The sequence below is a fragment of the Pogoniulus pusillus genome, chromosome 23, assembly GCF_015220805.1.
Source record: "Pogoniulus pusillus isolate bPogPus1 chromosome 23, bPogPus1.pri, whole genome shotgun sequence".
Classification (NCBI taxonomy): Eukaryota; Metazoa; Chordata; class Aves; order Piciformes; family Lybiidae; genus Pogoniulus; species Pogoniulus pusillus.
Window position 1 is genome coordinate 7,037,225 of NC_087286.1, and position 26,909 is coordinate 7,064,133.

The 26,909-nt window shown below is 51.1% G+C and overlaps 1 protein-coding gene across 1 annotated transcript; it reads right to left on the minus strand.

Moving 5' to 3' along the window:
• Window positions 1-543: 543 nt before the first annotated feature.
• On the minus strand, window positions 544-26,843 carry KIF9 (kinesin family member 9). The gene is made up of 21 exons (XM_064162425.1): window positions 26,813-26,843; window positions 25,485-25,585; window positions 23,769-23,934; window positions 23,401-23,507; window positions 21,791-22,015; window positions 20,874-20,957; window positions 20,666-20,758; window positions 19,256-19,403; window positions 17,923-17,987; window positions 15,754-15,831; window positions 14,613-14,681; window positions 13,599-13,703; window positions 12,773-12,828; window positions 10,656-10,746; window positions 9,562-9,689; window positions 8,088-8,270; window positions 6,668-6,876; window positions 5,106-5,285; window positions 2,771-2,886; window positions 1,498-1,678; window positions 544-666 (listed from the first exon to the last, which is right to left on the minus strand). Exons 2-20 carry the CDS (start codon window positions 25,578-25,580, stop codon window positions 1,544-1,546), a joined length of 2,334 nt encoding a protein of 777 aa, XP_064018495.1. The 5' UTR covers window positions 25,581-25,585; window positions 26,813-26,843; the 3' UTR covers window positions 544-666; window positions 1,498-1,543.
• Between the last annotated feature and the right edge of the window lie 66 nt (window positions 26,844-26,909).

Genomic DNA, 26,909 nt, shown 5'->3' on the forward strand with positions numbered 1-26,909 from the left:
GACCACTACCCTTGGGATGTGACCATCCAGCCACCAAACAGTCACAGAATCATAGAATCAAACAGGTTGGAAGAGATCTCCAAGATCATCCAGTCCAAGCTATCACCCAGCCCTATCCAATCCCTCCAATTTAGAGAGAAGGTTGTTGTGGGCCTATGTCAAAGGCTTCAGATAAGTCCAGACAGGCAGCATCCATCACTCCTCCCTTCTCTGCTGGTGCAGTCACTCCATCCAAAGTGTCACACCACAAAGACATGACTTGATGCTCCATGAGGAACACGCCCAGGAGCCTTCAGGTGGGAGGGAAGGAGGCAGAAACATCTCAGGCTGCCCACAAGACCTTTTCCAGAGATGCTCACCAGAAGAGGCGTTGCTCTTCGCACTCCTTGGCTCGCTGTGGGTCCGCACAGCCGCTACGCACAGACGTTGGTCTGTCACTCCAGCTACACAAATGTTGGGTGGTTTTGTTTCTCCTACTGTTTATTTTTGATGAACCTATGGTGGACATGACCAGGAGGCACTTTCTGAGCGCTGGGTTCCATGCTGAGCCACAGTCTTCCACACAGCGTGCAGGAACGAGAGGGCTTTGCTCTTCCCAGCAGCTGTGATGAGCGCAGGTCTCCTCCGCATCTGCTCGAGGCCCAGCGTGGTTCAGGTGTAGATGTGCTGGCAACATGGAAACAAAGAGGAGTGTGAACTTCAGTTTGGTTTCAGGGCAGATTTCCCACCTGGAAAAGGCTTCTTCCTGAAAAAAAAAACCCACACCTTTCCCAGTGGTGCTGTCTCCTTAAACCAAGACATCCCCCAGGGCAGCCCCATCACTGCTGATGGATTGATGAAGCATAGAATCAGGAAGGCTGGAAGAGATCTTTAAGATCATGAAGTCAAACCATGAGCCCAGCACTGCCAAGTCTCCACAGTTCCACAGCTTTGAAACCCTTCCAGGGATGGGGAATCCACCACTGCCCTGGGCAGCCTGGGACAGGCATTGGCAACCCTCAAAGAGAACCTAAACTTCCCCTGGTGCAACTTGAAGTAATTTCCTTTCATCCTGTCCCTTATTCTTTGGGAGAAGAGACCAACTCCAACCCTTTCAGAGAGCTGCAGAGAGCCACAAGGTCTCCTTTTCTCCAGTCTCAACAACCCCAGTTCCCCAGGATGCTATCAGACTCAAAGGAGGGCCCAAGAAGCTGTGGGAGATTCTCCTCCTGAGCACTGGAAGCCTGATTTGGAGATGTTTCCCTTAATGGCCAACCCTGTCACTCATAAACTTTTGATCTTTCTGAAGTCCTGCTAAGCTGAGTGCCTTGATGGAATCTTGGGGTGAACCCTTGCCAGGAGGAAACTAGAACTGAGAAGCCCTGAGCTTGTTTTTCAGTAGAAGACCAGCACAGGATGGAGCTTTTCCATCAAAGAACATCTCAAAGAGCTCAGTTGTTCTACAGAACCAAAGAAGTGTCCTTCAAAATGACAGAATGGAAGTGTCCTACAGCTCACCCAGCAGCGTGGTGCAGAAGCTCTCTCCCAAGGTGCATCAGCAGAGCTAAGAGGAACTGGATCCAGCCAAGATTAGCTTCTGATCTGCCTTCATCTTTGCCTTATAGAAGGAGACTGAAGCTGGCCAGGCTGGCAGCATTGTCTCCTGCAGCCTCTCAAATCTGTCCTGCTCATCTTCCTCCTGTCAGGAGAAAGACAGAGCTCACTTCATGTGAGCAATGCACATCTGGAGATGTGGAGGCCTTAGAATCATAGAATTGGTTTAGTTGGACAGACCTTTAAGATGATCCAGTCCAACCATTCTCTAACTCCAGAAGCCTGGAGCTAAACCACGTCCCTCAGCACCACATCTCTGCCTCTTTGAAACACCTCCAGGGATGGGGATTCAACCATCTCCCTGGGCAGCCTGGGTTAGTGCTTAGGAACTCTTTCAGGGAAGAAGGTTCTTCTAATGTCTAACCTAAAGCTCCCCTGGGGAAACTTGAGATACCAGCTTGTGTAGAATGGTTTTGTGCCAACTCTGGAGTCCTTCCAGACCTGCAGGGATGGGTTCCTGTGTGGCCTCCTCTACATGACCCTGCCTTAGCAGGGGAGTTGGACTCAACGATCTTCAGAGGTCCCTTCCAGCCCCTGTTATTCTGTGATTCTGTCATTTGAGGGCAGCTCTAAGAGATTCTTAGTTGCCTTTTGGGGGAGCTTCCTAAGTAGCCTGGAGAAGGTGACAGTGAAGTTCTGGTGGGACAAGAGGCAAGAGCCCTAAGGTGCACCACACCCTGGGCAAATGATAGGTTGGAACATGAAATGAGGAGGCAATCTGGGGCAGGAAAATTGGTCTAAGTAGGAAACAGACCTCCAGAGAAGAATGAGGTGATTGCCTCCCAGACCAGTATGGGCCTGTGACACTGCCTCTGCCCAGTAAAAGGAAGCATCAAGCACTGAGCATCATCACCAGGGATGCTCTTTGTCTTCCACCTGAACTTCTCTGCCTGTAACCCCAAGAGAGGTACACAGCCATTGCTCAAAGGCCTGTCTCATTCAGCTGTGGGGACATAACTGGTGTGTGATGACAGCAGATCCAGGACTGGAAACCAGTCAGGGAGCTTCTCTGAGGGCAGTACCTGAGGAACTTAGGGTGCTAAAAGTGATGGATTTCCTCTTTGCCCCAGAAAAATGGTGCTGTCATCTCCTCCTCCTCTTCCATGGTCTTTGTGGTGCCCTCATCACCATGCCACGTGCAGGAGGACAAGAAGCAGAGCTGCCCAAGACAACTCACCAGGCACATGACTCTGTTGATGGGAATCATTCCAGGTCTGATGTGGCCACCAGGCTTTAGAGCTTCCTGCACATCCTTAGGGATCAGGAAGGACTCACTGTACCAGATATCAAACTCTGCAGAGCAAAGCAGGGGACAATAAACAAGGTTGTAATAATCCAAGAAATCCAGGGATTTTTTTTCTGGCTACCAGCCTGTGGATCAGATGGGACCTTGGTGCTCCTAAACCCTCAGATGGGACCTCAGTGCTCTTCAACTCTGAAAAAGGACCTCAGAAGTCATAGAATCATGGAATAGTTTGGGTTGGAAAGGACCTTTACAGCTCATCTGGTCCAACCCCCTTGGAGTCAGCAGGGACATCTGCAGCCAGAGCAGGTTGCTCAGAGCTACAAACAACCTGACCTGGAATGGTGCCAGGCATGGGGCATCTCCCTGGGACAGGGTCTCAACACCCTCACAGTAAAGAATCTCTTCCTTCTTTCCACTCTGAATGTTCCTCTTTCAGTTCAAACCATCACCCCTTGACCTGTCACAGCAGGCCCTGCTCAAAAGTCTGTTCCCAGCTTTCTGGTTAGCCCCTTGAAGCACTGAAAGGCCACCAGGTCTTCCTGTAGCCTTCTCCAGGCTGAACAAGCCCAACTCTCCTAGCCTGGCCTCACAGCAGAGCCCTTTCAGCCCTCCCTCCCCAGTCTGGATTGATAGCAGGGATTGCCCCAACCCATAAGCAGGACCCTGGCCTTAGCCTTACTGATCCTCATGAGGTTCAGGCAGTTCCACCTCTCCATGCTCCGGAGCTTCAGATTTAAGGAAATCAGCCAAAGGCAGGGAGCTGTCAGCTGTGCTGGGGCAGGCTCCTGCCTGTGCCTGGGAGGTGGCTGGGATGTGGTAGGATGGCCCTGGGGACAGCGTCCCGGGTTTGTGACAGGTGGCTGGCCACGAGGTGGCACTGCTCCTGCATCCGCCAGACATCCGAGCCTGGAGCTATCCACGTTTGAGTGGGCAGCAGCTTTGGGGGTCAGGTTTCAGTTCCAAATCTGAAGCAGAACAGCCGCTTTCAATCCCATAATAGCCAGCGAGAGCACACAGCAGGTGTGCGAGGCACGTCCGCTCAGCGAGCGAGAGGGGCGACAGCCCCAGAGGGACCCCAGGGATGGAGCTGCATTGTGGAGGGAGTCGTGAGGGACAACCAAGGGTAAACACAGAGCTCTGCTCCTGCTGCGCCTAACACAGCACCACTGACTTCTGACCGTGGTTACAGCTCTGGGATGACCTCATCAGTCTGGCATGAGACATCCCAGAATCCCAGCATGGTGGGATTGAAAAAGACCTCAGGAGATCATCCAGTCGAGGCCCCCAGCTAAGGCAAAGACACCCACAGCAGCTTGCCCAGCATCACAATGCCAGGGAGGTTTGGAATCTCTCTAGAGGAGCCTCCACAACCTGTCTGGGCAGCCTGGGACAGAGCTCCAGCACCCTTACAACAAAGAAGCTTCCCCTCCTGTTTAGATGGAACCTCCTGGGTTCCACTTTGTGCCCACTGCCCCTTGTCCTGCTACTGGGCACCATTGACAGGAGTCTGGCCCCAGCCTCTTGTACCCCATGGTCACTTTAGCTCTTGCTGAGCATTGAGAGGATTGCCTCTCATCTTGCCCAGGCTGAACAACTCCAGGTCCTTCAGCTGCTCCTCACAAGACCTATTACTCAGACCCTTAGAATCATAGAATCATAGAAGCAGTCAGGTTGGAAAGGACCACAAGGATCATCCAGTTCCAATCCCCTGCCATGGGCATGGACACCCTACCCTAGAGCAGGCTGGCCACAGCTCCATCCAGCCTAGTCTTAAACACCTTCAGAGATGGGGCCTCAACCACCTCCCTGGGCAACCCATTCCAGCCTCTCACCACTCTCATGATCAACAACTTCCTCCTCACCTCCACTCTGAATCTTCTCACCTCCAGCTTTGCTCCATTCCCCCCAGGTCCTGCCACTCCCTGACAGCCTCAAAAGTCCCTCCCCAGCTTTTTTGTAGCCCCCTTCAGATACTGAAAGGCCACAAGAAGGTCACCTGGGAGCCTCCTCTTCTCCAGACTGCACAGCCCCAACTCTTTCAGTCTGTGCTCACAGCAGAGCTACTGCAGCCCTCTGAGCATCCCAGTGGCCCTTCTCTGGCCACACTCCAGCATCTCCACATCCTTCTTGTAATTCCTTCATCAATTTCTTTGCCCTTCTCTGGCCACACTCCAGCACCTCAATATCTGCCACATATCTGTGAAGTTCTTCAGTGCTGAGCAGCTCTCCAGCACCTCAGCCTACTGCATGCCACTTAGAAGCTGACCTGAGATGAGTTTGTTCCGGCACTGGTCCACCAGGTGCTGGCAGTACTGGATCTCTGCCTTCAGGTCCTTCAGCTCAGTGTAACCTGACTTGTACTCTTCCTTCAGATCTTTCAACTTCATGATGAGTAAAAACTCCTCCTCATCAATTATGATCTGTCCTTCCTCATCAACATACTCTCCTGGAGGGTAGGAAAAGGAAATGAAGGTTTCTTACGAGGGTGGAGAAGGAACAGTCATTAGACCTGGAACCACACAGCAGCTACTCAGCTACGCTGAGGTTAACCACACAGCTGACACTGTCACAGCCACGCTCCCTACAAACACGTTGGAGTGGTGTGGGGCAGCAGTCACTGCTGAGCTCCTAACCCTGCTGAGATGTCTGTCTGGATGAAGAGGAGGGACCAGGCGGTGCAGAAGGACACCCAAGAGACATCCCACTGGAGGGCTTCTCTGGTTCCTGCCCAAAACCTCTCTGCATAGCCATGGTAAAGGGCTGTGAGGCAAAGGACTGGGCAGCCCTTTGGGGGCATCTCAGCCCAGTGCTGCTGCTCGGTGACAACCATCACTTCTTCTTCAAGTGGTTTCCCTCAAATTACTTGGTTTGTGTGGTTTCCAGTACCAGTGGGGAGATGTCACCAATCAAGAGCAAAGGGTCAAAAGAGCCACAGAGTCAGAGAATGGCAGAGGCTCAAGGGACCTCTGGAGATCATCCAGTCCAACCCTTCTGCTAAAGCAGGGCACCCACAGAGACTCCACAACCTCTCTGAGCAGCCTGGACAGGGCTGCAGCACCCTCACAACAAAGAATTTTTCTCCTCCTGATCAGAGGGAACCTCCTGGGTTCCAGTTTGTGCCCACTGCCCTTTGTGCTGTCCCTGGGCACCACTGACAAGAGCCTGGCCCCATTCTCTTGCCCTCCACCCTTTAGCCACTAACAAGCATTGAGAAGATTACCACTGGTTCTGCTCTTCTCTAGGTTCATGAGCCCCAGGGCTCTCAGCCTTTCCTCCTCACAGGCTCCAGGCCCCTCAGCAGCTTCCCAACCTTCACTGGACTCTCTCTAGCATTTCCCTCTCTGTCTTGAACTGGGAAGACCAAAACTGGACCCAGCAGACCAGATGTGGCCTGAATAGGACAGAATAGAAGTGGGGTAGAACCTTGTTTGACCTGCTGCCCACAGTCTTCTTCATGCACCCCAGGAGACCATTTGCTATCTCGACCAGGAAGACACATTGCTGGCTCATGGGCAACTTGTCTTTCTCCACAGAGCTGTTTTCCAATAGTTCAACCCCTTCCAGAGGTCCTTTCCCACCCCCACCATGCTGAGATTCAGAGGTTCCTGCACTGTGACCTGCATTTGCCAGGCTCAGCAGTCACCCTGACTGCAGCTCATCTCACTAGCGTGAAGCTTGAGCAGCAGAAGTCAATGAGGCTGGAGTGTGGAGGACTCAGGTGGCCAGCAGCAAGGTACTGTGGTGGCTTCACCACCACAACTGCCTTGAAACCAGCAGCTCCCCTCTTCTGTCAGGTTCTCAGTGCTCAGGCCTCACACAGCACCTTACCCTCCTGCCAGCGCTGCTGCTGCTGTGCCTCCAGAGCCTTTTGGATTCCCTCCATCTCCTGCTTGATGGAGTTGATCCTCTGCACCACAGCTTTGCTCCTCTTCTTCCTGGCCAGGAGGATGCTTTTGTTCTCCTTGAAGATCTGGCTGATCTCACTCCCATCTTCTCTCTTAAACAGCTCAAATGCCACTGGCCTGGCTGGAGGGGAGCTGCAGTGGAATCCAAACACGGACATGGGGAGGGTGAAGCAGGTCACCACTAAACCATGGCACTCAGCACCACATCTCCCTGGCTGTGAAGCTGCTCCAGGCATGGGGACTCCACCACTGCTCTGGGCAGCCTGGGACAGGCCTTCACAACCCTTTCCATGAAGAAATTGTTCTTCATGTCCAACCTAAACCTCCCTTGGAGCAACTTTTTCCTCTTGTCCCATCACTTGCTTCTTGGGAGAAGAGCCCAACCCCCACCTGGCTCCAATCCCCTTTCAGGTTAGGCAGCTATCTTCAAAGCAGCTGCTTGTGTTCTGACAGTATCTAGAAACTTGTGATCATACAATCATAGAATCAACCAGGATCTCCAAGCTCATCCAGCCCAACCTAGCACCCAGCCCTGCCCAATCAACCAGACCATGGCACTAAGTGCCTCAGCCAGGCTTTGCTCCAACACTTCCAGGCAGAGCGACTCCACCACCTCCCTGGGCAGCCCATTCCAATGCCAATCACTCTCTCTGACAACAACTTCCTCCTAACAGCCAGCCTAGACCTGCCCTGGCACAGCTTGAGACTGTGTCCCCTCCTTCCGTTGCTGCTTGCCTGGCAGCAGAGCCCAACCCCACCTGGCTACAGCCTCCCTTCAGGGAGTTGCAGACAGCAATGAGCTCTGCCCTGAGCCTCCTGTTCTGCAGGCTGCACACCCCCAGCTCCCTCAGCCTCTCCTCACAGGGCTGTGCTCCAGGCCCCTCACAGCTTTGTCGCCCTCCTGTGGACACCTTCCAGTACTGCAACATCTCTTGAATTGAGGAGCCCAGAACTGGACACAGCACTCAAGCTGTGGCCTGAGCAGTGCTGAGTCCAGAGGCAGAATCACCTCCCCTGTCCTCCTGGCCACACTGCTCCTGAGCCAGTTACTGATGCTACTGAGCAGACAGCTGCTGTGTTTTGCTTCAGGAGGATTTTTCAGGATCTGGCTCTCAAGATACCTCAATTGGAGAAATTAATCTTGAAGGTCACTCATGTCCAACCTAAACCTCCCCTGGGGCAACCTGAGGCAGTTTCCTCTGGCAGTGCTGGGTTAACAAATGGCTTCATGGTCTCTACCAACCAAAATGATTCCATGATTCTATTCTGGAGCAGGCAGTTGAGGTGAACAGAAGGTCTTCCTTCTGGCAAATGGGACAAAGTGCCTTAGAAGGAAAGCTTACCTGGGCCTCTGGAGTTCCTCCATAGGAGCTGCCTTGGAGGGCTCTGCACCAATATCTGCTTCATCCTGGTTCTTTGCTCCCTCTTTCCCATCCATATCCTTGGTGGAAATTCCCACCTGACTTTTTGATGGTGAAGAACCATCCAGATCTTTGCCAGAAGGGGAGCTCTTGATTCCTTGCTTCCTGACAGGGATGAGAAAAGATGAAGCAGAGTAATTAATGTCTTCCTAATGGGAAATTGGAATCAAATCCTCCTGCAGATCTGCTGGTTTAAAAGCTAACAATCTGATCTGGCAGTGAAATATCTACTACAAGGAGTAGATTACTTCCTAGATTAGAGGAACTTCCCTGCAGGTATTGAAGGCCAGGCTGGATGAGGCCTTGAGCAACCTGATCTAGTGGAAGGTGTCCCTGCCCACAGCAGGGGAGATGGAACTGGATGATCTTTAAGGTCTCTTTAACCCATTCTATGATTCCTTGTGTTCCAAAACCACAGAGCACAGTCCAGGCTGGACTAGCTGTCTTGAGAAGGATCTCAGGGCTAGCTGTCCCACCTTGACTGAATTAAGGCACACCTGCAGACAGGATAATCCTCCTTCAGAGGAAATGAATCTCCTAGGACTTAGCCTACATCTAAATCCTGTTCTCCTTCAGCTGATCCCCACAAGCTCCAGCCTCATCTGCAGGAGGTAGTGAGACTTCAAAGGAGTCCAGAAAAATGCTTGTCAAAGGAGTCCCCTGTGTGATCCTAAAGCCTTGGTGGTTGCCCTCCAAGGGGGAGGACTTCAGGGAAATATCAGGGAAGAAGCAAGCAGGTGGTTTTGACCACAAAGTAGGTTTAGAAGCTGCCAGCACAGAGACCTCACTTCTGTTCCTCACTGTAAACTTTTTTTTCCTTCTACCTCATCCAAATCAGAGAATCATGGAATGGTTTGGGTGGGAAGGGACCATTCAACCTCATCCAGTCCACCCCCTGCAGTCAGCAGGGACATCTGCAGCTAGAACAGGTTGCTCAGAGCCAAAAACAACCTGACCTGCAATGGTGCCAGGGATGAGGCATCTCCCACCTCTCTGGGCAACCCTCGCTGTACAAAGATCTCTTCCTTCTCTCCAGTCTGAATTTCTCTCTTTCATTTCAAACCGTCACCCCTTGTCCTGTCACAGCAGGCCCTGCTCAAAAGTCTGTTCCCAGCTTTCTGCTTGCCCCCTTGAAACATTGAAGGCCACCAGAAGGTCTCCCTCAAGCCTTCTCTTCTGCAGGCTGAACAAACCCAACTCTCCCAGCCTGGCCTCACAGCAGAGCCCTTCCAACCCTCCCAGCATTGCTGTGGCCTCCTCTAGCCCTGCTCTAACAGGTCCCTGTCTCTGCTGTGAGAACTCCAGAGCTGGCCCCAGCATTGCAGGTGGGGTCTGACCAGAAAGAAGTAGCAAAAGAATCAGAGAAAAGGGGGAGCTGCCTGGCTGCTCAACTCACTTGGGCTCTTTGGGCCTCCTGGATTTCTTCTTCTCGTGATGTCTGGATGCACAGAGGGCACCTGCACTCCCAAAAGCCTGTCCATGCTCTTCCTTCACCAAACAGCCATCCTCATCAACCACACCTGCCTGCAAACAGGAAGAAATAAAAGATGGATCAGGCAACATTTGATCTGTAGCTCCCTACTACAAAGCTACACAGCAGCTTGGTCACCTTCCTGTCCCATCTGATCTGGAAACCACTTGGGGGAGAAAATACTTCACAGATGAAAATAAATTGGTCAGAGATTCCCAGTTAGAGTCCACAGCTGGGTTTAAGGTTTCCATGGCACACACTGACTTTGCTTTCCATGGGGGAAAGAGGAGAGAATTCAAAGTCTTTCTCATTTCCAAGATAGATTCATCTTTCCAAGATGGATTCATGTCCCTAAGGTGAAATCATGCTTCCAGGATAGATTAATCTTTCTAAGATGGATTCACCTCTCTAAGGTGGATTAATCTTTCTAAGATGGATTAATCTTTCCAAGATGAATTCCTGATTCCAGGATAGAGTCATCTTTTCAAGATAGAGTCATGATTCCAAGATGGATCAATCTTTCCAAGATGGGTTCATGTCTCTAAGGTGGATTAATCTTTCTAAGATGAATTCATCTTTCCAACATGGATTCACAATTCCAACATGGATTCATCTATCCAAGATGGATTCATGATTCCAAGATGGATTAATCTTTCCAAGATGGGTTCTTGTCTCTAAGGTGGATTAATCTTTCTAAGATGAATTCATCTTTCCAACATGGATTCACAATTCCAACATGGATTCATCTATCCAAGATGGATTCATGATTCCAAGATGGATTAATCTTTCCAAGATGGGTTCTTGTCTCTAAGGTGGATTAATCTTTCTAAGATGTATTCATGATTCCAGGATAGATTCATCTTTCCAAGATGGATTCATATCTCTAAGGTGGATTCATCTTTCTAAGATGTATTCATGATTCCAGGATAGATTCATCTTTCCAAGATGGATTCATTTTTCTAAGATGGATTCATGACTCCAAGATGGATTCTGGGCCAGGCCCAAGCAGCAGTGCTTACCTCCTGAAGAGCAGCCACAGCAGCCAAATCATTTTTGTCTACCAGGAAGTACTTGCTTTGAAATCTGGCCTCTACTTCATCCTGCTGCTGCCTAGGGGAGAAAGCAGCCCTAACTCACCCTCATGCTCCAACACCACTTCCACCTTCAGGCCTGTGACAGCTGCCCAAATCAGCCTTCCAAAGAAAAACATCTTCTGCCTGCCATCTATTCCCAGACTCTCCACCTTGCTCCTTCTATTCGGCCCCACAGCCACTGCAGCCTTCATCCACTCTCCTCTCCCTGTGGCCTCTTAGACATGGAAGCTTTCTGAAGGTTATTTTCAACCTCTGAATGGTCCAGATCAAATGTGACCTCTGTTCAGCTCCACCACCTTACAGCCATGCACTTGGCCTTACTGAACCTCAGGAGATTCTCCCTCGACCTGCCCCTCCAGCCTGTCCAGGTCCCTCTGGAAGCCCCTCAGGGTTATCAACCACACCACACCTTGGTGTTGGCTGCAGACTCGTGGAGGGTGCCTCAATCTTGCTGCCAGTATCATTGATGAAGATATTGAACAGCACTGGTCCCAACACAAAGCCTTGAGGAGCACCACTTGTCACCCACCTCCATCTAGACATCGAGCTGTTGACCACCGCCCTTCAGATGCCATCAGCTAACCAATTCCTTACCCACTGAGCAGTCCACCCACCAAATTCATGTCACTCCACTTTAGAGACAAGAATCTTGCTTTACAGAGAGGGTGGTAAGGCACTGGCACAGGTTGCCCAGAGATGTTGTGGATGGCCCCTCCCTCAAGTTGTCCAAGGCCAGGTTGGATGAGGCCTTGAGCAACCTGACCTAGTGGGAGGTGTCCCTGCCCTCGGCAAGGGGGTTGGAACTGGATGATCTTCAAGATCCCTTCCAATCCAAACCATTCTCTTCTCCCAGGTAACCAGCAATAGAACAAGGGGACACAGTCTCAAGTTGTGCCAGGGTAGGTATAGGCTGGATATTAGGAAGAAGTTCTTCACAGAGAGAGTGATTTCCCATTGGAATGGGCTGCCCAGGGAGGTGGTGGAGGCACCGTCCCTGGGGGTCTTCAAGAAAAGCCTGGATGAGGCACTTAGTGCCATGGTCTGGTTGACTGGATAGGGCTGGGTGCTAGGTTGGACTGGATGATCTTGGAGGTCTCTTCCAACCTGGTTGATTCTATGATTCTATGGATCTATGAATCTGTGTTGTGGGGGTTTGTGCCCAAGGCTTTAACCTGGTGATTTGCAAACTGAGTGATGTTACTGTGCAACCTGTTTTGGTGCCTGATGGCCCAGTCTGATGACATAGCACAGATGTTTGTGTCCACACAAGTGTCTTCAGGGCAGGGAGAGTTTTCAGCAGTGATGTCTTTGTGTCACTGCCGAGCCAGACCTCTGCTACAGGGATTGGTGGGGCAGGGAGCAGGGTTGCCCTAACACCCTGATTCTTGTTTGTTCTCTTCTATCTCCTGACCTGGAAGCTGCTAGTCATCATTTTGGGCATTATTTCCAGCCTCTCATTCACCTTTTTGGCCCAAACCCTAACTTGCATCATCCCCTGAAGATATTTCCAAGTGGCCAGTTTCATGCTTTCTCCTATCCCACATCACACATCAGAGACTATCTCACTGGAAATAGCCACAGAGACCTTTGATCTTGCTCCTCCAAACTGTTTTATGACCTTCCCTCTGCTACCATCTCTAAAAGCCACATAAATCTGATGTCTTTCAGAAGCTGCTGTGGTGATGCCACTTCCTATCTCATCCTACAGGGTTTGGTTTTCCTTCTACTGTGGAGATAAACTCCATGACCAGGGATTCTGGACAGTTTATGCTTAGTGATAGGAGTGAAGTTTAACATCAAGACCGCTTGAACATGATTTAGGAGCACTGGAAGGTTAGAGGCAATAACCTTCCTGTGCAAAGGACAGCAGAATTGGTCCAGAATTGTGTTTTCAGCACCAGGTTATTCCTTGTTCTTCCTAATGATGTCATGGTGAGTGTGAAAATGCTTTGTGGACTTTCTAAACCTTACTGTGAGATGCTTCACCTTTGAAAATAGACCCATAGGATGGTTTGGATTGACATGGAATGAGGATCTCTTACCTTAGAATCAGTTTGAACTGCTTAAACACCTCCTGGACTTGCCTGATGTTCAGGACCTGAGGAAGGGATGTGCACAGTAAAGACACAGACAGACATTTCCATGTGTGGTCAGCTGTACTGCTTCAAAGATCTGCTGACCTTGCAGACTGACCTTGTACTGACTTTATCTGCTTCTCACAGAATCATCAGGAGGCTTGGGTTGGAAGGGACCATTAAAGCTTATCAAGTTCAACCCCTCTACATTCAGCAGGGACATCTGCAACTAGAGCAGGTTGCTCAGAGCCCCAAACAACCTGACCTGGAATGGCTCCAGGGATGAGGCATCTCTCACCTTTCTGGGCAACCTGGGACAGGGTCTCAACACCCTCAGCACAACAAATCTCTTGCTTCTCTCCAATCTGAATTTCCCTCAGTTCAAACCATCACCTCATGTCCTGTCACACAGCAGGCCCTGCTCAGAATCTGTCCCCAGCTTTCTGATTGTCCCCTTGAAACACTGAAAGGCCACCAGAAGGTCTCCTTGGAGCCTTCCTTCTCCAGGCTGAACAAGCTCAACTCTCTCAGCTTCCAGCCCTCCCAGCATTGCTGTGGCATCCTCTGGCCCTGCTCCAACAGCTCCCTGCCCCTGCAGTGCTGAGGGCTCCAGAGCTGGCCCTTCCAACCCCTAACATCCTGTGAGCCTGGGATCCTGTAATTAAAGCACAATGCTGTAGAGCTTTTGGGGGGTAAAGACAGGCTCTTCAAGAGGCAGTTTGGCTGCTTCTGTCTTGGTGTAAAAAGAGGTGGAATCAGTTTTTAAGTCCTTCTCCACTAGAAAGCAACTTACATCAATTTCATCAATGGCTCCTTCGAGGTATTGATGGACTTGAGACTTGATCTCTGCTATCTGGCTGTCAGTCAGAGGGTCATAACTCACCAAAAAACGGTTTGCCTGGCAAGGAAGAAAAAAAAAACCAAGTGAACAGCTGAATGCCAGTGCTAAACAAAAAGCTTAGTGAGTTCTGGACTGCCAAACACCTGACCCTGCTCTGCGGGGGAGCCTTGTGTTCCATTCCTGACTGGAATTTATCATCCCAGTCTGCAGGAAATAGGATTTGGGGGTGGCTGGAAGCAAGGAATTCCCCTTCAGGTCTCAACTGAACAAGAGGAGGGCTTCAAAAGCCTGATAAAAACATCTGCAGTGGCTGGGGATTGGAGTTATGACACAGGGATGGCATGTTCAGAGCTTTGCTTCTAGAAGCAGAAGGAGGAATTGTGAGCTCCTCAGTTCAAGAGAGACAGGGAAATGCTGGAGAGAGACAGTTCAAGAGAGACAGGGAAATGCTGGAGAGAGTCCATTAGAGGCTGGGAAGCTGCTGAGGTGCCTGGAGCAGCTCTGTGAGGAGAAAAGGATGAGGGCCCTGGGGCTGTTGAGCCTGGAGAAGAGTAGACCCAGAGGGGATCTGATCAATGCACATCAATGACTAAAGGGTGGGGGGCGAGAGACTGTGGCCAAACTCTTGTCAGTGATGCCCAGGGACAGGATAAGGGGCAGTGGACACAAAGTGGAACCTAAGAGGGTTGCACCTGAACAGGAGAAAGTTCTTTGTTGTGAGGGTGCTGGAGCCATGTCCCAGGCTGCCCAGAGAGGTTGTGGAGTCTCCTCTAGAGAGATTCCAAATGCCCCTGGGCATTGTGATGCTGTGCAAGTTGCTGTGGGTGCCCCTGCAGAAGTCCCTTCCAACCTGGGATTCTCCAGCACAAACACACTGGAGCTGATCTCACTGATCCCACTGCAAACCAAAGGTCATGTCACAGCCTTAACTAGGTCCTGTCTAGGACACCACAGCCTGTCCCTTACCAAGCAGCCCTGTATGGCCAGCTCCTGCTTCAGTAGGGTGATCTCCTTCTCCAGAGCCCTCACTGTTCCCTAGCAGGAAAACAGAAGGGAGAGTTAAGGATAAAATGTTGCAGAATTGCTGGGGAGCAGCACTGCAGTGGCTGCTGGAGGACATCCTGGCTGGGTACCAGCTCCCATGGGCTCTGAACCAGTGCAATCATTGGGTCTGGAGAGCATTTGGCCTTTGATCAGCTCCAGCAGGACAGCTTCTGGTGTGTCCTGGGTGTGCAGCCTGCAGAATAAGCCTCCAAAGAAGGGCCACCTGGTTGTTAATTTGATGCTTTCCTGCTCTGGTACTGCAGGAGCCATCAAGTTCTGGATTATGAGCTAGTGTCTGGAAAGCAAAGTCTGGAGGACTCCACTCTGAGCCTTCCAGAGTTTTCAGAGAGGAGGGAGTCTCCTGGGGTGTGTTTGAATTTCTCTACAACACCAAATATCCTCAAGGATTCACTGTTTACAAAGTGCCTCCAGAAAGGGATGGGCACACAAATCTCCCTGGGATTCACTGAGCTGCTTTGAAAGTGGCTGAAAGCTGCTCCTTGAGAGGCTGAGGTTCCTGGGGCTTACTGATATCCAAAGGCTGGGGAGCAAGAGGATGAGGCCAGACTCTTGTCACTAGTGCCCAGTGACAGGACAAAGGGCAAAGGGCACACAACTGGAACCCAGGAGGTTCCCTCTGATCAGGAGGAGAAAAATTATTTGTTGTGAGGGTGCTGGAGCCCTGTCCCAGGCTGCCCAGAGTGGTTGTGGAGTCTCCTTGTGTGGAGAGATTCCAAAGCCACCCATGGTGGAACAGCCCACAAGGTAATGTCTCTTATCAGGGCAATTCAAGATTCCTGTTCATGCAGCTGAGAGAATTACCATATGCCAGGGCAGATGTGCCCAGCAGGGTGCCTGCACCCTCCAGCATTGCTAAGGTGACTAATGAAATAGCATTGAAAAGGTCAACTCTGACTCCATTTAGTCAGATCTCCAAATCCAATGACTGTCACCTTGGGGGAATCATTAAACCAAGGAATTTCCCTCTGCATTTTAAAGTCATTATCCTAAATAATAATGAGCCAGTGGAAAACTTGCCTCTTCCCCTCCCTTCTCCACATACCTCTTGGTCATATGTCTCATTGATGACTGGCTCTGTTGTGATCCATTTCATTCTGGTTGCAAAACGAAGAGAAGACAACTGAAAAACAGGGAGTTGAGTGACTGAAGGGGGCAGTGGTGAGGTTGTTATGCCCAGAATCTAATCGAGCAGATCCCAGAGCAGAGAAACACGACAGCTGTTTAACTGCAGGGAGCAGCACAGGGTTTCTCATTCCAGCTCTCACTGGTGTTTTCTGTGTGATGAGGCAGCTCCAGAGCATGTCTTTGTCCTCTCTGTTCTGCCTGTGGATAGCTCTTTGCGTGCCACAGCTGCCATCCCCAAAACACTCCTATTTCTCATCAAAGAATAACACAGCCTCAACACTCCATATCACACAGAATCTCAGCGTGGTGGGGTTGGAAGGACCTCTGGAGATCAGCCAGTCCAAATCCCCTGCTGAAGCAGGGGCACCCACAGCAGCTTACCCACAATGGCCAGGCAGGTTTGGACCTTCAGTTGAGGGATCTTCAGAGCAAGGTCCTGAAAACCCTCTTCTTGATGCAAAGTACAGCAGCTGTTTCTAGATACTATCAGAAGACAAGGAGGTGCCTTCTGCCTAGTGGAAAAGGACCTGGGGCAGGAGTTGGTGACAGCAGCTGGAGATGAGCCAGTGAATGTCCTGGCTTGGAGCAGCAATGGTGTGACCAGCAGGAGCAGGGCAGGGATTGTTCGCCTGGACTGGGCACTGGTGAGGCCACAGCTTGAATCCTGGGCTCAGTTTTGGGCCTCTCACTTCAAAAAGGACATTGAGGGGCAGGAACAGGTCCAGAGAAGGGCAAAAAAGCTGGGGAAGGGTCTGGAGAACAGGGCTGGTGAGGAGCAGCTGAAGGACCTGGGGCTGTTGAGCCTGGAGCAAAGGAGGATTAAGGGGAGACCTTGTGGCTCTCTGCAACTCCCTGAAAGGAGGTTGGAGCAGGGGGGAGGTTGGGCTCTTCTCCCAAGGAACAAGTGACTGGAGAAGAGGAAATGGCCTCTGGTTGTCCCAGAGGAGATATGAGTTGGACATGAACAATTTCTTCATGAAAAAGGTTGCCAAGGCCTGTCCCAAGCTGCCCAGAGCAGTGGTGGAATCTCCACCTCTGGAGGGAGTTCAAAGCCTTGGAGATGTGGTGCTGAGGGCCATGGTTTAGTGGTGACCTGGCAGTGCTGGGTTAAAGGTTGGACTCTATGATCTTAAAGGTCTCTTCCAACCAAAACCATTCCATGGGGCTATGACAGGTTCACTTTTGTTTTGGTAACTAAATACTTTGTTGGCAAAGAGCAAAAAGCAAAGCAAGTCCTTCTCTGGCTGAGTTAATCCAGGTCACACAGTAAGATTTTCACCAAACTCACTGCTTCACAGCTTAAAAAATAACCTGTCAGGAGGCTATTCCTGGTTCCTGAGCCAGCACAGAGCCAGCTCAGCCCTGATGGGAGTTGGTGCAATTCCATCAACCTCTCAAGCAAACACCTTCTTAGAGTTGATCCAAGAATGATCATTTATGTTACCCAGTGTAAATCAGATTTAAAAGGGGCAGTCAGAAAGCTGGGGACAGGATTTTGAGCAGGGCCTGTTGTGACAGGCCAAGGGGTGATGGCTTGAGCTGAAAGTGGGAGATTGATACTGGAGAGAAGGGAGAGGGTTCTGTACCATGAGGGTGGTGAGATCCTGTCCCAGGGTGCCCAGAGAGGTAGGAGATTCCCCAAGTCTAACAGTTTGAGGCTCTGAGCAACCTGCTCTAGCTGCAGATGTCCCTGCTGACTGCAGGGGGTTGGACTGGATGAGCTTTAAATGTCCCTTCTCACCCAAAGCAGTCCATGGTTCTCTGACTCTGCTTGTAGCTGCTTGTGTTGTGCTTCAGGGTCTCATCTTCCCCAGGCCGCTCATTTGTTTGCATCACAGAACCACATTATCAAAGACCTTTAAGATCACTGGACCCAAGCACAAAGCAGACTGGTGAGAGCAATCTGTTCTCCAAGCTTCTGAGATAGGACTCAACTCTTATCCAGTGTTAGTGATGAATTAAGCAGGATGTTTCTCTGGGAATCCTGCCACAACCCTCCAAAGACTCATATTTAAACTTGAGCTGTGGCCAATTCCAGCAGCAGGAAGAACAAGACTTGAATTCTGCAGTAATCAGCTCAACTTACAGTCTCCTCCACATGTGCAGCTTCCCCACAGATATTTGTCACCAGCACAGTATTGGAGTTTCCTCCTGGGGAGAAATGCAAAGGAATGAAACAAAGAATGTCATTTGGAGTTGGCTTTGTTGTTGCTGTTTCCTTTCCTGACATGGCTTCTGGTGTGTGCTACAATAAAGAATCACAGAATGTCAGGGACTGGAAGGGACCTCCAAAGCTCAGCCAGTCCAACCCTCCTGCAGAACAGGATGACCTAGAGCAGATCACACAGGAACACATCCAGGCAGGTCTCCAGAGAGGGATACTCCACAACCCCCCATGGCAACCTGTTCCAGTGTTTGTTCACCCTCACAGGGAAGAAATTCCTCCTCATGTTTCCATGGAACTTCCTATGCCTCAGCTTCCACCATTGCCCCTTGTGCTGGCACTGGGCATCACCCAGCAGAGCCTGGCTCCAGCCTCCTGGTGCTCACCTCTACACACTGACAAACATTGACGAGGTCACCTCTCAGTCTCCTCTTCTCCCAGCAGCACAGCCCCAGCTCCCTCAGGCTCTCCTCATAAGAGAGTGGTGCAGTCCCCATCCCTGGAGGGCTTTCAAAGCTGTGGAGCTGTGGTGCTGAGGGCCATGGTTTAGTGGTGCCCTGGAAGTGCTGGGTTCATGGTTGGACTCCATCATCTTAAAGACCTTTTCCAACCCAAACCATTCTGTGATTCTCTGAGTCTATGATTCTAAGGCTCTGTGAACCTCTGCTGGCAGGCTCAGCGTCAGCTTTGTATGGTGTCTCCTGCTGGTTTATTCCCTGAGGAAAATGATTGGACTGGATCAGAGGTGGCCTCACTGCTGTCTACAACTCCCTGAAGGGAGGTTGTAGCCAGGTGGGGTTGGTCTCTTCTCCCAGGCAAGCAGCAACAGAACAAGGAGATACAGTCTCAAGTTGTGCCAAGGGAGGTCTAGGCTGGATGTTAGGAGGAAGTTGTTGTCAGAGAGAGTGATTGGCATTGGAATGGGCTGCCCAGGGAGGTGGTGGAGTCTCTGTCCCTGGAGGTGTTGAAGCAAAGCCTGGATAAGGCACTTGGTGCCATGGTCTAGTTGACTGAATAGGGCTGGGGGATGGGTTGGACTGGCTGAGCTTGGAGGTCTCTTCCAAGCTGGTTGATTCTGTGATTCTGTGATCTCAGAGGTCTTTTCCAACCAAAACAATTGCATGATTCCATGAAAAGCAGCCAGCCTCTGAAGCATGACGAGTTCCACGTGTTCCTATGTGCCTTAGGAGCTGACACACTGACTGCAACTGTTTTCTAGGGTCTGCCTGGAGCTGGTTCCCCACCGGGCTCTTACCCAGCGAGTCCTTCAGCACGTGGGTCAGCTTGCTCTGGCGGAAGGGGATGTGCTCCCTCCTGGGATCAGCCAGGGCAATGACAATCTGCTCCAGGAACGACAGAGACTTGTTGATGTAGCTGGCTTCTTTCAGAACCTGACCTTCAGACTGGATTAAAAAGAAAACGACAAAGCTTCCACCAGGCCCATTTCTGGAAGTGCCACTGGAGGGAGGAGGGCACATTACAGAGGACACAACTCTGCTTGACCCAAGAGGGAGTTCATTCAGACACAATGCATTCATGATCTAGAGCTTGCTTCAGGTTGAAAACAAGTTTCTGGATTACTCAGACCTCTGGGTCTGCTTCCCAAAGGCTAAATCATGGATTGGGCTTGGTAGAGTAGGGTTTATGGTTGGACTCCATGATCTTGAAGGTCTTTTCCAACCTAAATGATCACAGGATGTTAGGGTTTGGAAGGGACCTCCATAGATCAAGTCCAACTCTCCTGACAGAGCAGGACCATAGAATCAAGTTCAGGTCATACAGGAATGCATCCAGACAAGGTTTGAAAGTCTCCAGAGAAGGAGACTCCACAACCTCTCTGGGGAGCCTGTGCCAGTGCTCTGGGACCCTTACAGTGAAGAAGTTCCTCCTCATGTTAAAGTGGAATTTCCTGTGCTGTAGTTTATACCCCTTGTCCTATCACAGGGTGCAACAGAGCAGAGTTTGTGCCCTCCCTCTTGACCCCCAGCTCTCAGATATTTATAAACATTGATTAGATCTCCTCTAAGCCTTCTCTTCACCAGAATAAAAAGCCCCAAGTCCCTCAGCCTCTCCTCACAGGGCAGAGCTCTAGCCCCTTCATCCTTTTGCAGCTCTCTGCTGGACTCTTTTGAGTAGATCCCTGTCCCTCCTGAACTGGGGAACCCAAAACACAATATTCCAGGTGAGGCCTCACCAGTGCAGAGCAGAAGGGCAGAGGAACCAAATGATCCTATGATTTGTCCCAAGGTCAATACAATTGACCCTGATGTCACACAGGACCTGAGGAGTTTTCAGCTGTTTTAACCCTAAAAGCTTCAACAGTTTGCCTGCTGTGACCAGAAATGGAGGATTTACAGTATCCTTCGTGGAATGAAGGTGAAAGTCAAGGGGTTCTTGGAGAAATTCTAGACTCAAATGAACCAAGTGAGCCTGGCCCAGGTTGGAAGGCAGGCAGAGGATAGGAGTGACACAGATGTGGGCTTAGAAACCACACAGAGCAGCTGCACATGGCTGAAGCATGCTCTGCTCTGCCCTACCCTGCTCTGCTCATGTGGTTTACAGTTAGTCACAGCTTCTGCTGCTTCTCACAGGCTGAGTTTTGGGCTGGGGAACCCCCATCTCTTCACCTCTCCCCGTGTTGATTATTGATGCTTCTGGTACTTACTCCTGTCTTGCTCAGCCTCTCCGAGCCTGCCAGATCGATCAGGTTGATTTTGGAGTGGATGCATTTGATGTCTGAGAACAGCCTGAAACGAGACTGAGGGAGAGAAGAACAGAAACTGTTGATTAGACACAAGTGAAATAAAATGAAAAGCAGACATGGAAAGATCCTCAGCCCTTTGAGGCCCAGGAGAAAGTGCTGGAGCTCTCACCTCGAGGTAAATAGTGAAGATGCAATGAGATCTGGAGGAGTTCCTGTTCAGAGTGTGCTCTGCCATCACCCTGTTGGTCTCACCCTGCAAGTGAAGTCACAGGGGATGAGAAAGAAACCTCATCTGTTGTAGGATGAAGGGAAGTTGAAGAGTCTCAGAGTTCAGTATTAGCAGCTCCAACTTCCCACTGCAGAGCCTGGCTGGGATCACTGGGTGAAAGCAGGAGGCAGAGCAGGAGCTGGTTTGTGTTTCATGGAAATCAGAAACATTTTGGTTGGAAAAGATCTTTATGATCACCAAGTCCAACCATGATCTCACTCAACCAAGGCTGGAGCTAAACCATGCCTCTCAGCACCACATCTCTGTGGCTTTTAAACACCTCCAGGGATGGGGATTCAACCACCTCTCTGGGGAGCCTGTTCCAGTGGTTGAGAACTCTTTCAGGGAAGAAGTTTCTACTAATGTCCATCCTTAAACTTGCCCTGGGGCAACTTCAGGTCATTTCCTCTTGTCCTGACACTTGTTGCTTTGAAGAAACCAACTCCCACCTGGCTCCAGCCTCCTTTCAGGAAGTTGCAGAGAGCCACAAGGTCTCCCCTCAGCTTGCTTTTCTCTAGGCTCAGCAAGCCCTAGTCCCTCAGCTGCTTCTCACCAGCCCTGTTCTCCAGACCCTTCTCCAGCTTTTCTGCCCTTCTCTGGGCCCACTCCAGCCCCTCAATGTCCTTTTGGAGTAAGTGGCCCCAAAACTGAGCCCAGGATTCCACCAGGGGAATGATCCCTGCCCTGGTCCTTGTGCTCTAAACCTTTCACCAGTTTCTGGACCTATCCTGAACCTCAACATCCAGGCCTCCCACCTCCTGCTTTACAGCCAAGCCTGTAAATACATTCAGATGAAGTACAAAATTGTCCTTGCTTGCCTCAAAGAGAAGATTGAGAGCATCTTCCTCGTGGCTAACTGAATGTATGGACAAACCCTTGACATAAACCCCCTGGGGACAATCCACCACAGCCATCGGCACGTCGCTGTTGCCACCACTGCCCACGGTGGACAGGAGGTCAACCAAGGTCTCATTGTAGATTTCCAGGTAGGATATTCTGACAGTGACACAGGTATCAAGGGAATGGGCAGTGGCCTTGAAGATCTACACAAAGACAAAGAGTTTGTCAGTGGTGCCCTGAGCTCAAGAACAGGATCCTTTAACCTATTTCTGGCTTTGCAGAGAAGAACTTTCTGCCTTTGTGAGCAGCTCTAAGTGCATTTTTGTGTCTGTGGCTGATTCTCCAGGTGCCCCACAGGGTTAAATCAGCTTTAAAGTGGTTTCACAAAAGGTTAAGTGTTGAAAGCAGCACTTTTGGAGGCTTGCTGACATTTGGGAACAGCAAGTTACTTATGCAAGTCAGGAGAATGAAACAGGAACAAGATCTTCAAATGGGCACAAACTGGAACCCAGGAGGTTCCATCTGACCATGAGCAGAAACCTCTTTAGTGTGAGGGTGCTGGAGCCCTGTCCCAGCCTGCCCAGAGAGGTTGTGAAGTCTCTTTGTGTGAAGAGATTTCAAACCCACCTGGAAACTCTGATCCTGCTGTGGGTGCCCCTGCTTTAGCAGGGGGCCTGGACTGGATGATCTCCAGAGGTCACTTCCAACCCAAAGCAGTCTGAAATTATGGGATATTTTTTAGAGGCTTCTTTATTTCTTTAAATCACTCAGACAAATTGAAGGAAGAAAAAAGTAAGAGGGTGATGGAGATAAACATAAAACCTATCACTGTGTTCAAACACTTCAGTGAGTAGCAGCAAGAGCTACCACAAGAGCTGTTCTTGCTGTTTCTTCCAGACTCTTGGCCATTCACAGAATCATGGAATAGTTTGGGTGGGGAGGGACCATTAAAGCTCATCCAGTTCAACTCCCTTGCAGGCAATAGAGACATTTGCAGCTAGAGCAGGTTGCTCAGAGTCCCAGACAACCTGGCCTGGAATGGTTCCAAGGATGTGACATCTCCCATCAATCTGAGCAACCTGAGACAGGCTCTCACCACCCTCATGGCACAAACACCTCTTCCTTCTCTCCAGTCTAAATTTCCCTCTTTCAGTTCAAACCATCACCCTTTGTCCTGTCACAGCAGGCCCTGCTGAAAAGTTTGGCCCCAGCTTTTTGGTTGTCCCCTTGAAGCACTGAAAGGCCACCAGAAGGTCTCCCCAAAGCCTTCTCTTCTCCAGGCTGAACAAGCTCAACTCTCAGCCTGAACTCACAAAAGAGCCCTTCTAGTCCTCCCAAAATTGCTGTGGCCCACTCTGGCCCTGCTCCAACAGGTCCCTGTCCCTGCTGTGCCAAGGACTCCAGAGCTGGTCCCAGCACTGCAGGTGAGGTCTCAGCAGAGTCCAGCAGAGAGGCAGAATCCCCTCCCTGCTGCAGTTGCCCAGGCTGCTGGAGATCAGCCAGGACACTGCTAGGGCTGGGCTGACAGTGCTTGGTGCTGTCTCATCTCCAGCTTCTCACCCCCTAGCCACGACCCTGACCCCAGGACCTGCTGCAGAGCTCGGGGGATGATCCCTCGGTGCTGGTACTCAGCCGCTGCTCCTGTCATGGTGTAGGTTTTGCCAGCCCCAGTTTGCCCATAGCACATGATGGTGCCTGGAAAAGATTCCAAAAGCAAAAGGTGAAAGTCAAAGAAGGGAACCTTTGCAGTTCTCAGAGGGGACATCAGGAGATCAAGTTCATAGAATCACAGAATGGCTTGTGCTGGAAGGGACCTTGAAGCTCATCCAGTTCCCAACCCTCTAGCCACGGGCAAGGACGCTTCCCATTAGCCCAAGTTGCTCAAGACCTCATCCAACCTGGCCTTGAACCCCTTCCAGGGTTCTCACTTCTCAAAATAACCCAGCAACAGATTACCATTGTAACCCAGTAAAGCTTCAGACACCAGGCTCTTAGCCACAGCCTCGTAGGTCAGCTCCTGGGAGGTGTTGTGGAGGACACCATCCAGGCGGAAGGACCAGTCAGTCTGCTTGTTATTCACAGGCCCCTTCTTGGCATCTCTTTTGATGTAAATATCGATGGTCTGGAAGCCAAAAAGAGAAGCAGAAAACTTCAGTAGCCATCAAGAGTTCCAGCTGAAATATAAATACCCACTAAAGACCTGGGGAGGGGGAGTGAAAATTCCAGGGGAGACCTGGAATTTACTGGCCCTGATGTTTCTTTCTGGTAGTAGATAACTTCAGAGAGGGGAATGTGGCTCAAGTTTAGCTCTCAGTGGTGGGGCAGATTTTGTGTCCATGGGGAGTTATTAATTAAGCAACAGAGAGTGAAGGGAGGAACTTGCATAAAGGGGAATAGAATCATAGAATCAACCAGCTTGGAAGAGACCTCCAAGATCATCCAGTCCAACCTATACCCCCAAGTCAACTAGACCATGGAATAGAGTGTTCCATAGGGAGACCTTTTAGAATCATGGAATAGGTTGGAAGAGACCTTTAAGAACATGGAGTTCAACCAGGAAGCCAGCACTGCCAGGCCACCACCAAACCATGGCCCTCACCACATCTACACAGCTTGGAAACCCCTCCAGGGATGGAGACTCCACCACTGCCCTGGGCAGCCTGCGACAGGCCTTGGCAACCCTCAAGAAGAAATTGTTCCTTGTGTCCAACCCAAACCTCCCTCGGGCAACTTAAGGCCATTTCCTTTTGTCCTATCACTTGTTCCTTGGGAGAAGAGCCCAACCCCCACCTGGCTCCAGCCTCCTTTCAATGAGCTGCAGAGAGCTAGAAGGTCTCCTCTCACCCTCCTTTGCTCCAGACTCAACAGCCCCAAGTCCCTCAGCTGCTCCTCACCAGCTCTGTTCTCCAAACCCTTCAGCAGCTTTGTTGCCCTTCCCTGGACCTGCTCCAGCCCCTCAACGTCCTTCTTGGAGTGAGGGCCCAAAGCTGTGGCCTCACCAGTGCCCAGTCCAGGGGAACAATCCCTGCCCTACTCCTGCCAGCCACACCATTGCTGCTCCAAGCCAGGACATTCACTGGCTCATCTCCAGCTGCTTTCATCAACTCCTGCCCCAGGTTTTTTTCCCCACCAGCCAGTTTCTAGCCACTCTGCTCCCAGCCTGGAGCCTTCATGGGGTTGGTGTGACCCAAGGGCAGGACCTGGCCCTTGGCCTGGCTGAACTTCATTCCACTGGCCTAGCCTAGGCCAGATCCCTCTGCAGACCACTCCAACCCTCCAGCACATCAGCACTCTCACCCAAGTTGGTGTCATCTGCAAATTGACTGAGAGAGCCTCAATCCCCTTGTCCATATCATGGATAAAGAGATAAAATTGGCCCCAGTGCTGAGCCCTGGGGAACACCACTTAGGTGTCACACCTCCTAGGGTGTATTCCCCTTGGAATTCCTCAGGGATCACCCAGTCCCTTTGAGGATTTTCTCTGCTGTCTGAACCACAGAAAGTCTCATTCAGAGTCTGTGTCAGCGCAGAGAACAGCACAGAGCAACACATGGATCAGCCTGCACCAGAAGGTGATGTGTGGCCTTAAGGAACAGGAGAATTCCCCTTTTCTGTGGGGAAAACATTCATCCACTTCCAACCTTCCACACTTGCCATCTCTTTTCCCCTCTACCTTGTTATCTGGCCCAAACTTGATGACCTCTTGAGCAAACTCAGCTGTTGGCTTGACTCGCACAAAGGTGCGGATTCTCTTCTCTCCTGCATCCATTCTGACTAGAGAGGGGGGGGAAGAAAGGCAGAAATCAGCCCCAAAATGCAGTGGAATGAGGTTTGTCAGGAAACAACAAGTCACTCAGCAGCCAGGTTTTACAATAAAGCCTTGGCAAATGTTCAGCTGCAGGTTTTGTCCTTCACTGGGGAGAACTTTGGGGCAGACACTGGATGAAAGTTCTTTGCAGTGTGGTCTTGCTTGGACAACAGCATGGAGAAAGAGAAGGGCCTGGCTGTGATTTTCTCTGATGCATCAGGCATGTGAGTGTTGGCCAGGTTATGATTCTCAGCCTCCTGGGCCTTGCAAAGCAGCATAATCATGGGATTATGAGTGAGATTTTCTTTTGAAAGGAGAGAGGGAAGAGGACATGGTCTGAAGGAGAGGGGGACAAAGCCTTCGTCTGGGGATGACACTGTGAGGAACAGGACAAGGTCTGGAGAGAAGGGACAAGACCTTGAGGAGGGGACAAGGACTGAAGTGGAAGGATGAGAATAGGGATTGAGGCCTGGAGGATGGGGACACAAGGCCTAGAGAAGGGAGATGAGGGTTTGAGGAGGGGGATGAGGCCTGGAGGATGGGGACAAGGCCTAGAGAAGGGAGATGAGGGTTTGAGGAGGGGGATGAGGCCTAGAGGGTGGGGACAAGGCCTAGAGAAGGGAGATGAGGGTTTGAGGAGGGGGATGAGGTCTGCAGGGTGGGGACCAGGCCTAGAGAAGGAAGATGAGGGTTTGAGGAGGGGGATGAGGCCTAGAGGGTGGGGACAAGGCCTAGAGAAGGAAGATGAGGGTCTGAGGAGGGGGATGAGGCCTGGAGGATGGGGACAAGGCCTAGAGAAGGAAGATGAGGGTTTGAGGAGGGGGATGAGGTCTGCAGGGTGGGGACCAGGCCTAGAGAAGGGAGATGAGGGTTTGAGGAGGGAGATGAGGCCTGGAGGAAGGAGATGAGACCTTGAGGAGAAGCACAAAGTCTGGAGGAGAGGGGCGAGGCCTTGAGGAAGTGGCACAGGCCTGAAGGAGGCGGGAAAGGCCTTGAGGAGGGCGACAAGACTCTGACGAAGGAAACCAGACCTGGGAGGAGACAAAACCTGGAGAGGAGACACAAAACCCTCAGGGGACCAAAGCTGTGGGGGGTGCCGCAGCCTGTGGGGACATCCCCGCCCGGGGCAGCGGGTGGCGACAAGGCTCGGAGGAGGAGGCGACTCCCGAGGGCAGTCCCCGTGCCTCACCTACCTGCGCCTCCTCCTCAGGCGGAGCGGAGGGGAGCGGAGGGGAGCGGAGGGAAACGGCGGCACCGGCGGCTGCGGACGCCGCTGCCACGGCAACAGCC

What these genes read in the sequence shown, in the direction of transcription:
- KIF9 (XM_064162425.1), bottom strand. Translation starts at nt 25,580, where the DNA reads ATGGATGCAGGAGAGAAGAGAATCCGCACCTTTGTGCGAGTCAAGCCA. An exon ending in AGAGGCTGAGCAAGACAGGA is followed by an intron (nt 19,404 to 20,665) that starts GTAAGTACCAGA and finishes TTTTTAATCCAG; the next exon opens with TCTGAAGGTCAGGTTCTGAA. An exon ending in CTGTGGCTGCTCTTCAGGAG is followed by an intron (nt 9,690 to 10,655) that starts GTAAGCACTGCT and finishes TCCTGTTTGCAG; the next exon opens with GCAGGTGTGGTTGATGAGGA.